The sequence below is a fragment of the Gadus macrocephalus genome, chromosome 13, assembly GCF_031168955.1.
Source record: "Gadus macrocephalus chromosome 13, ASM3116895v1".
NCBI lineage: Eukaryota > Metazoa > Chordata > Actinopteri > Gadiformes > Gadidae > Gadus > Gadus macrocephalus.
In genome coordinates this window covers 19985759-19998401 of record NC_082394.1, presented here as the reverse complement: position 1 = coordinate 19998401, position 12643 = coordinate 19985759, and the positions used below count along the sequence as shown (strand labels likewise).

The 12643-nt window shown below is 44.7% G+C and overlaps 1 protein-coding gene across 1 annotated transcript in view; it reads left to right on the top strand.

Annotated features, from left to right (window-relative positions):
* Positions 1 to 3368: 3368 nt before the first annotated feature.
* The window catches only part of LOC132470543 (LHFPL tetraspan subfamily member 4 protein-like), a 31088-nt gene continuing 21813 nt past the window's right edge, over positions 3369 to 12643 (top strand). Inside the window, exon 1 of the mRNA XM_060069243.1 lies at positions 3369 to 4296. Within this exon, the coding sequence (XP_059925226.1) occupies positions 3885 to 4296 (412 nt within the window). The 5' untranslated portion in view covers positions 3369 to 3884. The remainder of the gene's footprint in view (positions 4297 to 12643) is intronic.

Sequence of the window (12643 nt, the reverse complement as noted above, 5' to 3'; positions counted from 1 at the left end):
ACCGCGGGCAACAATCCCTTTCTCCTTCATTTCGCGGTTCATGTACTTCATGGAGGCAAAGCCAAAGTTCCTTTTCCCCCTATTCCTTCTCAACCATGGCTGAGATAACCCCCACTACGAGTCTCGTTGTGGAAATACCAGAGTTGCAGAGAACCCGACGTGTTATTCGCCATAACACCAACAGCAGAACGGTTATCCAAATAACAAAGAAGGGTACAACACTTGCGTTACAGTGTGTATTCACACACGCACACACATGTGCCGCTCACACGACCGTAGCTCATTGGGAAAAGCAGCGAAAGGGGAGGTAGCACGTCCCCGTATGACGACATACGGGGCAAATTTCCAAAACGGCACGTCTGAGCTTTGATTTTTCAAAGGACAGCTAGTGCTCATTTTACACCTAACGCCATTTCTAGGTACTGGGGGACCATAGGCAGGCTAGGAGAACTCATATGAATGTTAAAAAACCTCATTAAGTGATGCCATGGGACATTTAAGTCCCAATGCTAGGAGCTGCTTTCAAGTAGGAAGGAGAAGGCCCGAACAAATCGGTGGCCTTGATGTCCATTGTTGGTCAGGAAAAAACTCTTTCACTATGAAGGGTTCCCCGATGGAGCCTTCCATCATTCCAGCACCAGAGGGTGGTTGGCCTTGACTGATGGAACATTTCAGGTTTTTTTTGTGTGAGGGCTCTGTGTCTCTTGATGGAGCTAAGTGGTATCCTGTGGTCATGTTGCAGAACATTTGGGGGGAGCTCAGTCATTGTGTATGTTTAATCAAGAGTTACTTTCAGATCAGACTTCCATGGGGGATCATTCAGTGATACAGGGAGTAACGGACATTGGTTGTGATCAAGAGGTGCCTTCTTTACTGTCAGCTCCTTTAAATCAGGTGAATTTGAAGTCCCCCCTTGTCTGCTAGGGTAGCCCTTGTGCGGCCGTTGTGTGCGGTTCCCCTGCTGCAGTGCCAGAGATGAAACAGATAGAAGCAGACTTTCAGGAGGTGTTCCCTATGTGGTAATTCGTTCTCTTTCTTTCTCGTTTCTTTCCCTTGCTGGTCTGATGATATTAGCGGTGATGTACACACTCTCAGCTAGTTAAAAAACAATAGGACGACCCTGTATTGGAGGTATCAAAGATTGGAGCTATGACCCTGGAAGAACTTGATCAGGTCCCTGAAGGTTTTTATGTTTGTGATGAGCTGCTTTGCCGTAAGTGGAGGCGTCCTCAAGGTAGGACTGCAACTGAGGAAAAATGGTTGCCCCTCTCACTTTCCGGAAGGAAATATTGCGAGAGACCCATGAGATCCCTCTGGTGGGCATCTTGGAAATCGGGAAACCCATGAGAAAATCATGACAACATTTTTACTGGCCTATAAATAAACCAAGATGTAGTTAAATTCTGCAAAAGCTGTCACACTTGTAAGATGGTGGGAAAACCAAACCAAACCATTCCCCCAGACTCCTCTTGAACTGCTGCCTGTCTATTTAGAGCTTGTCTCTCGGGTTATGATTGACTAACTACACTTGCATAAGAAGAGAAAAGTATTACCGCCCCTATCCAGGGGCAGTTCCTCTGCATGATATCATTTCTAAGAGTGTATTGGAGGCATGGCTGTCTTTTTCCCACGGGTCGGTCTGCCAAAGGAGGTTCAGTCTGGAGGATCTCATTTTATGTCAGTTGATTTTAAAATGGTTCTCAAAAAATTGGGGATGGAGCATACCACGTCATCAGTCTACCAGCCTCAGTCCAATGTGCCCTAGAGTAGTCTTTCCCAAAGACTGGGTCGCGGGAGATTTGAATTGGGTCGCCAAATTAATTGAAATACATTTATTTTATACACATTAGCATTTGAAGAACTTTCAACAAGAAGCATGGTTTTGTTAGTACTAAATGGTTGTAATGTTTGTAACTGATACATTTACTTCTAACATTGTATCTAGTTGAAAGCCTAACGTACATTGTTTGTTTTACTGATGAGAGGAAATAAAAACAATGAGATGTTAACTAAATGCATTTATTTGGTCTCATTTTTAAAGTATTTAATCTGTGTATTATGTTTTCAATAACAAGTGCATAAAACTAAGTTGTGATTTATCTCTTCAAAATGGCAAAATGGTTAATATATAAGGGGATGCGGAATTGGCAGTAAAAACTTTCAGGAATGTTCACTTATGCACAAATTAGTTCTTCTCACGATTATATAGATAAGGCCTATTGTGAATTGGGTCGCGATATTTAGTAATTTAAAATAAATGGGTCTCCAGAAAAACAGTTTGTGCAACACTGCCCTCAAGAGACACTTTCTGTTTATGAATAAAATAACTACTGGGGACAGGTCCAGGCCCAGGACTGGACAGGTCCAGGCCCAGGACTGGACAGGTCCAGGACCAGGACTACTGGGGACAGGTCCAGGACCAGGACTACTGGAGGCAGGTCCAGGACCAGGACTACTGGGGACAGGTCCAGGCACAGGACTGGACAGGTCCAGGACCAGGACTACTGGGGACAGGTCCAAGACCAGGACTACTGGGGACAGGACCAGGACTGGACAGGTCCAGGACCAGGACTACTGGGGACAGGTCCAGGACCAGGACTACTGGGGACAGGTCCAGGACCAGGACTGGACAGGTCCAGGACCAGGACTACTGGGGACAGGTCCAAGACCAGGACTACTGGGGACAGGACCAGGACTGGACAGGTCCAGGACCAGGACTACTGGGGACAGGTCCAGGACCAGGACTACTGGGGACAGGTCCAGGACCAGGACTACTGCTGTCCTGCTGACATTTGACCTCTGCATCGATAACCGCTGATAAGATGAAGTGCTTTCATGTTATTTGTGACTGGACTTCAACTCAGTTATCAATAAAAAGCCAACAATTATTATAACTAACCCCCACAGTACGTCTGCTGGTCAATGACAGTATTATTATAGGCAACCATACAGAAGTTGTATTCGTAAATGTCATCGAATTGCAACAACTGGGGCGGAGGTTGTATAGGTTATTTAAAACGTTATGATCCAACAAACAGAGAGGGAGAGAGAGAGAGAGAGAGAGAGAGAGAGAGAGAGAGAGAGAGAGAGAGAGAGAGAGAGAGAGAGAGAGAGAGAGAGAGAGGGGGGGGGGGGGGGGAGATAAGTAGAGGGAGGGAGAGAGGGGGAGATAAGTAGAGGGAGGGAGAGAGAGGGAGAGAGGTAGACAGAGAGGTAGAGGGAGAGAGAAGGAGAGGGAGAGAAGTAGAGAGAGGGGGATAGAGTTAGTAGAGGGAGGGAGAGAGAGAAGTAGAGAGGTAGAGAGAGAGAGAGAGAGGGGGGGGGGGTGGGGGGGAGACGAGCGTCTAACCCTCCTCCATGCAGTACAGGGGCAGTACTCTATTCTTCCCTCCAGCTGAGTGCAGCTCAGCGATTCTGTCTCTGCTCGGTAGCGCCTATGCAGTATTGTTGTAGTTGTAGATGCGTGGTCCAGAGGATCCCGGGCGATCCACCGAACACGTCGTCTCCTCTCGTTTGAAGCGCAGAAGACACCGCAACATGATGAACTCAAGGACGGCTTACATCATCAGAAAACATCTCTTATTGAACCACTGGTCTGCTGTTTCCGAGTTTGATGGAATCAGTCGTTTCTTCACGACTTGACAGGCAGAGAGCCTCTTCTCGCGGTGGAAGGTCGCTTTTCTAATGGTTTTGTATGAGATCATTTGGATTTATTTCTTCTTAAAGAGCTGAATCTGCGCTTTTATCTGTCAAATTCTGTATGATTGCACTTTAGGTTAGGTGAGTTCTCTATACATCCAACGCTACTCACCGGAGTTCCCCTTGAAGCGCTTCTGGAGACCCGAGGAGAACCCATCGCCACCTCCTCACCGGCCGGGAGGAAGATGTTGCCTTCGCAAGAAGCTTCCAAAATATACCATGACAACTACATGCGGAACTCGACGGCCATCGGCGTTTTATGGGCCATATTCACCATACTTCTAGCCATCATCAACGTGGTGGTGTTCTTCCAGCCTTTCTGGATCGGCGACAGTATGAACACTCCGTACGCCGGTCACTTCGGTTTGTTCAACTACTGCGTGGGAGGGGGGAACCCCAGGAACGACCGGGAGCTCACCTGCCAGGGTACATTCGCCGACTTCAGCTCCATCCCATCGAACGCCTTCAAGGCGGCCTCGTTCCTCGTACTGCTGGCCGTGGTGCTCATCCTGGGCTGCATCGCCTGCTTCGCGCTCTTTTTCTTCTGCAACACGGCCACGGTATACAAGACGTGCGCGTGGATGCAGCTGCTCTGCGGTAAGAGCGGCGGGGAGCCGAGGGGCTCATCGGGCTGATGTCCGGAGCCGTCATCCGTCCCACGCATCACCCTGAGCGGCTGTTTGACCACGTCTCTTTTCCGCTCTTTATCTCCCCAAATACATCTCTCTAACTCTGGTTGTCCTCACACACACACACGCACGCACGCACACACACACACACACACACACACACACACACACACACACACACACACACACACACGCACACACACACACACACACACACACGCGCACACACACGCACGCACGCACGCACGCACGCACACACACACACACACACACACACACACACACACACACACACACACACACACACACACACACAGAGAAACACAGTTGGACACACACACACACACACACACACACACACAGACAGACAGACAGACAGACAGACAGACAGACAGACAGACAGACAGACAGACAGACAGACAGACAGACAGACAGACAGACAGACAGACAGACAGACAGACAGACAGACAGACAGACAGACAGACAGACAGACACAAAAGACAGACATACACACACATACATACTCACAGGCACTCTCTCTCACATTCAAACACGCACACACAGACGCACTCACACACACACAAACACACAAATGGCATGTGCCAACGTAATAGCCACTGGTATAAAAGTTATTTAATTTGACATTCATTAATGCAGCAATTATGAGGTTGAGTTTCAGATTTGTTGGATGGTTTCTATTGTAGTGTTTTGATTGCTATTATACTATGATGCTATGATTCTATTATGCTGTTGTATGGTCGTCAGATGATTTCCAGAATTGCAGTCGATCCCCACCTTTAATGAATGAACTCAGATCAGGGATCTGTCTAAATTAGTCCTTTCTCCTCAGCGGTGGTTCATGACACCTTTCTTTTGTAAACTGGGGAAATTGATTAGGACACACATTTCAGTTTAGTTTAGAGTCATTATGGCGATTAGGTATTGGTGCAATTCCTTTGTGATCGGTCGTTAGCACATAGGGATCATGACATTTAGAAGATAAAGATAGAAACCAGATATATGTGTTTATATCACTTCATTTACTCCGGGATGAACCAGTCCTGGGATGAACCACTCCCGGGATGAACAAATCCCGGGCTGTTCACTCCCGGGCTGTTCACTTCCGGTTCATCCCAGGCTGTTCACTCCCGGGCTGTACACTCCCAGGCTGGTCACTCCCAGGCTGGTCACTCCCAGGCTGTGTCCCGGGCTGTTCATTCCCAGGATGAACCACTCCCATGTTTGATGAAGGATCTAGGCCTTAGTTGTGCTTTGCAGTAAAACACATTCAGAATAGGCATTACGCATTAGAACAACACACACATCAACAATTAAATGATTTGGAAATATTTCTCTTTCTAATCGTTATGCATCATAGGTTTGGAAAGGCTGACATCATTTTAAAAGCTACAAGGCTATCAGCTGAGGGCATGCAGAAGGAAGCGAGCTGTGATGTCATCCCTATAACCTTTATACATCACAGACATGTTCATGCTCCACTTCACCTCACAAAGAGAGCCCTGGTCCGGAGAGAGAGAGAGAGAGAGAGAGAGAGAGAGAGAGAGAGAGAGAGAGAGAGAGAGAGAGAGAGAGAGAGAGAACACATGCACATGTGAGAGACCCAATGACTTTGACAGGAGAGAGAGAGAGAGAGCGAGAAAGAGCGAGAGAGAGTGAAAGAGAGAGAGAACACATGCACATGCCACACCAAGCAACCGTTAACACATGCTACCACCATTTAAGCATTGGAATATCATTATCTATCTTGTTCTCTGTCTGTCTTCGGTTCAAGCAGTACATGTTACTTGTCTCAGCGGATTATAATGTTATTTTCCTCTATCGTCTGTTCTTAACATGAACTGTCATGGAACGTTTCTCAGGGCCTGAAGACTTTATGTTCCCCTATCCGCTGGTCTTATCATGAACTGTCATGTTATGTGTCTCAGGGCGTGAAGATGTTATGCTCCTCTATCTTTTATCATTTCAAAACCATTAATTGTCAAAGGATCAACAGAGCGATCCTTCAGAGCCAAATGCCTGTTTGGTCTAACCCCGCTAGGCAGAACAACTACATTTATCTAATTTGTCTCCTCAGTAAGATACATCATAGCATATATACAACAGGGCAATTGGCTGAAATAGATGGTGGTCGTGCTACATCGATATTAATCTATTGACTGATGTGCAAGGTTTTATAGAAGATAGCAGAACAAATACATGCATTTGCAAAGCATTGTGGTAGTTCAGAACACGTGAATGGATACTTGTTGCTGATGTATTCAAATAATTGGCTCCACTGGGGAAATGGCATATCTTAAAATAGGTACATGTTTCACTTTGTAGCTTCTCTTTTGCTCCTGTTGAAAACAGCTCCTTCAGTTCAGAAAGGGTCTGGTGGAGTTGTTGTGCTTTAGAGTGGATGGGTGTCTCCCCACCCCAGAGAGATGGATCTATATGTGGCTGTAGATCCCTCATTGATTTCTTCATGGATCCTCCCCTCTGGAGAATGAACAACGTGTGAACACGTCGCCCCCCCCGTCTCTTCACCCACCCTCTCTCAGGGGAAACGTTCTGCCCCAGCGGGCCCCACTCAGTTCCACATGAACTGCTCCTGTTATCATTTGAATCCAGTTCTCTGTTCTTTAGTACCATTGCGTGTGGTGCATGTTTCACCAAACCAATGGAGATCACTAGATCTCCATGATAGAGGACACAATACTCCATCATTTTAGTTTATGTCTAGCGTCTATTTCCTCATAGCACTTAGCCAGAAAAGGTTATGAAGTTTCCAAAAAGATGCTTTCACTGCGCTGCAGAGAAGTTCCCTGAAATATTGCCTCTCACAGACAAAGAGGCCCAAGAGAGCCTCTTACTGTAGCGTCTGAATGAGAGCTCAGGCCCACTGTAAGGTCTTCTCTTACTGTAGTGGTGAATGAGAGCTCAGGCCCACTGTAAGGTCTTTTCTTACTGTAGTGGTGAATGAGAGCTCAGGCCCACTGTAAGGTCATCTCTTACTGTACTGGTGAATGAGAGCTGAGGCCCACTGTAAGGTCATCTCTTACTGTAGTGATGAATGAGAGCTGAGGCCCACTGTAAGGTCATCTCTTACTGTAGTGATGAATGAGAGCTGAGGCCCACTGTAAGGTCATCTCTTACTGTAGTGATGAATGAGAGCTGAGGCCCACTGTAAGGTCATCTCTTACTGTAGTGATGAATGAGAGCTGAGGCCCACTGTAAGGTCATCTCTTACTGTAGTGATGAATGAGAGCTGAGGCCCACTGTAAGGTCATCTCTTACTGTAGTGATGAATGAGAGCTCAGGCCCACTGTAAGGTCATCTCTTACTGTAGTGATGAATGAGAGCTCAGGCCCACTGTGAGCCTGAGGTCAGCACAAGGGACTCATTAGAAGCTGCTGTATTTCACTGCTTTTGCAGCAAAGCACTTTCCACCGAGCCCAGTCTTTGTTTGTCTGAGTCCTACAGTTTTAAGCGTTTTTTACGCTAAATTTGATCCTGCTCTCTACTTTTAACTTACATTTTTTGCACTTTGAATGTAACAGTATAAACTGACTTTTATTGGGGTGATTTGAAGATACTAGTTTACGTTTTTACACAGCTCATATAATCGGGTTGGCTAACTGCTGCAGGCCTTGAGTGAGCTGAAGTTGGCTACCTGCTGGAAGCCTTGAGAGACCTGAAGTTGGCTACCTGCTGGAAGCCTTGAGTGACCTGAATTTGGCTACCTGCTGGAGGCTGAGTATACTGAGGTTGGCTACCTGCAGTCCTGAGGGCTAATAATCTGAGCTGAAGTTGGATATCTGCTGAGAGCCCAAACAGAAGTGGTTTGATGAAGGCATGCGGCCTATCCCCTCCTGCTGAAGTTGCTGATGCAACATCACCTTGCTTGTTTCATCTTCCCATCCTACCTATCCTGGTACTCACACACACCACACACACATGTGCTTGAACTGCATGTGTCTGGATCACTTTTTGCTGTCCCTGACTCTGTATGTTGAAAATTTTACTGTATGTTAAATTTGTTAACATACAGTGAAAATGAAGCTCATCTTAAAGGGGTAGTTCGGATTTTGGACAGCCTTGATGTTCTTTATCATTGGAGACAGTTTTCAACACATTTCATTCAGTCCTTGTAGTTGCAGAGTTTGCTCGTGCTAGGCTAGCTGCTAGTCTGTGTTGATAGAATAATGTTAGAAATAAAAACAAATAAAAAAGTAGTCCCTCAAAATGCGATGATTCATGCTATGCAAGGTTAGTTTTAACCAGTGTTATGCTATGTTTAGGGAATTACCTGATAATATCAAAACATGGAATGAAGGCAAATTACCAAACAAGTGGAAATTGGCAACAATCCTTCCTTTTTCTAAACCAGGTAAAGATTCAAGTGACCCATGAAACTATAGGCCTCTTGCGCTCACTTCACATCTTGGAAAATTAATGGAAAAAATTATTGGAGCACGGTCAAACTATTTTCTAGAGTACATTAATCCAGTTACCAAACTGGTTTTAGGAGAAGCAAATCCACAAATTATGCTCTGGTTAAAGTTTGCAATGAAATTGAAAAGTCTTTGATAATGAAAGAAGTAATGGTGGCAGTTTTCCTGGATATTGAGAAAGCCTATGACACTATGTGGAGAGAAGGTGTGCTGATTAAACTAGGAAAATTGGGAATTAATGGGAAAATGTATAATTACATACTTGATTTTGCAAAGGCAAGAAAGTCAGGCACTGAGGCTGACTGGCTTCTCTTTCAGCAGCTGAGAAAGGAATGTACTTCTCTCTTCAGAAAAGCAAAATATGAGTTTTATCTAACTATCACTACAGAAAATTTGAATGATTCGAGAAAATTCTCGGATCATTCAATTAGCAATTAAATCATTATCTGTTTCTTAAACCTCATATGAATGACCATATTGTCTAGTCAAAGACTCCATTGCTGTTCATGATGAGGTTGAAATGTTAATCTTTTTTAATGAACATTTTATTTCTTCCTGGTTCCTGTTCAATGCCCAAAATTCTACTGTGAAATCTGTACATTTGGGTAACAATGCTAGTGATGTACCCAACACTTTCAATCTTACCCCTTTTACAGTTGCTGAGGTTCACAAAGCCTTAAAGCAATAGAACCCTAGAAAACTGTCTGGTCCGGATCACTTGAAAGGTTTTTAAAATTAGCAGCAGACTTATTAGCTGAACCATTGACATATCTTTTTTATCTCTCATTGGCTTCAAACAAAATACCCAAGATTTACAAGGCTGCTTAGGTTCAACCCCTACTAAAAGGAGGGGATCCAAACTTTTTAAAATAATTACAGACCACTCTCAAACCTCTCAGGCAGTGCGTTTACATGACACTCAAGAAAATCAAATGATTGGCTTAGTCCGACTATGATTGGATTATTAAAATGCATGTATACACCTTAGTCAGACTAAAATCAAATCGAATCGGGTTAGTCATAGTCGGATTAATACCCCTAGATTATTTGATTGATAGTCGCATTAAGAGTGCATTCGACTAGAATTGGATTATGAGTTCTGCGCTAGCCCAAGCTCTTTTCCCGCGGCCGTTCATTAGTGAATGAACGAGGCCAGTTGTGTCTGTGCAAACGTGTACTGTTAAGTTAGTGGAACTACGAAATAAGTACCCAGCCTGTCAAGAATCGGTGGCCGCCGCATTCCGACCTATGAACAGACTCACTGCCGGTCAAAGTGAAGGGTGTTACCCCCGAGAGAACATTGGTCCTGGAGGGAATGTCTCTCCTGTGCTCCTTGACTAGGGTCTGGGAGCTGACAGGAGTAAAGGTGTAACACTTCAATTTCACCCAAGGCTGAATTAAAAGTACATGTTTTTCTAAATGTTGGTAGAGAGATGTGCCCGAAGTAGTAACTTCGGGCACATCTCTCAAAATAGACGTATTTTTCTTCTGACGTTTTAACGATCTTCATTCATTGCACCGGGGCCGAACTGACGGGGTATTCAGCAACAAATAAAGACTCGTAGTGGGGGTTACCTCGGCCATGGTGGAGAAGGAATTGGGGAAAAGGAACTTTGGCTTTGACTCTCTGAAGTCCAGATTGAAACGCAACATGGAGGTGAAAGGGATTGTTGCCGTATACAGACCCCCGAAGGAGCTGCTCCGCCACGCCGGAAGAGTCCGCATACGAGGTCGGAACAATGGAGTGTTGTAGAAATGACATGGACCTGAAGTGAACTGACAGCTGTCTACTGAAAACACCTTTCTTGAATGCCGCCTGAGTTCGTTGTTGCTAGTGACGTCAAGGTGGCTCTATTAGTTGAAATGGGTACAGCGCCACCTATCGTACAGGGGCATGACATGCTTAGGCCAATGAATAGATTTTCTCACCGCCATGAATACTCAGACAATTGCAGTTGTCTGATTGAGGAGCATTGTAGAACTATGGCTTTAATCTGATTAAGCTGTGCATGTAAACGTATTGAGTGTTATCAAAAGTTCTGGAATCCCTTGTCAGTGAGCAGGTTAAAGATTATGTCCATACTCATCAAATACTAAATGTGCAATCAATCAGGGTCCCGAAAAGATCATAGCACCACTACTGCTGCCATGAAAGTTTAAAATGACATCATAGGAGCACTAGATCAAAAAGAACATTGTGTATCACTCTTTATTGATCTAAAGCGTTTGATACTGTGGACCATCATATTGTAATACAGCAACTTAATAATATTGGATTTTCTGATCATACTGTGGGATGGTTTGTCAACTACCTCACTAGAACTCAGGCTACTCAGTTTGATGGTTTCACTTCTGGCATTCTTACAGTGCGTAAGGGAGTCCCCCAGGGTTCACCACTTGGACCGCTTTTATTTACTTTATATATTAATGTGAGCGGCTCAGTTACCTCTCACTTTTCCAACGCCGACAGTACCCTTATGGTGGGGGGCGTTAAGCCGGATGGCGATAGCATTGTGACCTCATAGCAGCCCGACACAGTGTAGCCTGCTAATAAATCCAAGGAAAAAGAATGCGCACAATGAACAAAGATCAACAATGTAGGACGTCCAAGAAGGACGGCAAACATTGGCCTGACATTTACTTCAATAAAGGAAGCTTTCGCCGTTGTCCAGAAATCGCGGATTATGTGTTTGTTTGTTATTCTCCTCCTGTCGCACGGAAGTGCGTATATTTCGACAAATCAACGGACGGCGTGTGTAGCTCGAACTTGCCAGCACCCTTTCAGGCATCTCAGTAACCCAACGGAGGAGTACTGCGAGACGGGTACGGCTCAGTCCGGGTCACGCCCAATTTTGCGGGTGGAAAACGCGATCCGTGCACACCGAACCCGCACACTCCAGTGGAAACGCGCCATAATTGCCTTGGACAAAATCTCCCAAATGTCTCTTTTCATTTATATGCAGATGATAGTGTAATTTATTGTTGTGCATCCATGCTCAGTAAGGCTTTTCAGTACATGCAAAGTGCTTTTGATAGAGTTCAGGCTCAGCTTTGTCAAGTGAAGCTTGTTCTCAATGCTGAAGAGACCAAACTTATAGTATTTTCAAATTCCGAAAAGAAGGTGTTAAATCAGCAAATTGTAACATCTCAAGGTAATGAAATTGAGGTTGTTTCCAGCTACAAGTACTTTGGATTTATGATCGATGACCACATACATTTTAAAACTCACATACAAAATCTGGTGAAAAGCTGTAAACCAAAGGTAGCTTTTACTTAAGGAACAAATCATGTTTTTCCCCTGAGGCCGGACACTGTCCAGTCGAAGCTACCTACTTGCCGGTTCTTGATTATGGTGATCTGTTGTACACCATAATCCATCAGCTCACTGTCTACATATGTTGGACACATTGTATCATGGAGCCTTCAGGTTTATTTCAAACAGCAGAGCCTTATCTCACCACTCTACTTTGTACTCAAAAGTTAATTGGCCTTCTCTTTTTATGCAACGTATTAGTCACTGGTATGTTTTTATCTACAAGGCGATTTTAGGTAAACTCCATTGTTATTTGTCACTGCATATGTCCCGGAAACGTGTCCCCCATGGGTTACTTTCTCAGGACATGCTCCTTATGACTGTTGCTGAACTGAGGACAGACTAGGGCTGTCAAAATTGCTCAAAAATGACATTCGAATGTTCGTTTGGAAAAAAATCACGAATTCGAACTATTCGAATATCTGGTTGCCTATTTTAAGCAGTTGCCGTCAATATGTCAATAATGCGACAAAACCATGGTTCAAATTAGTGGGATATATATATATCCTATAAACAGCCCAGTAACGTGGAGGCCTAATCATGAAAAG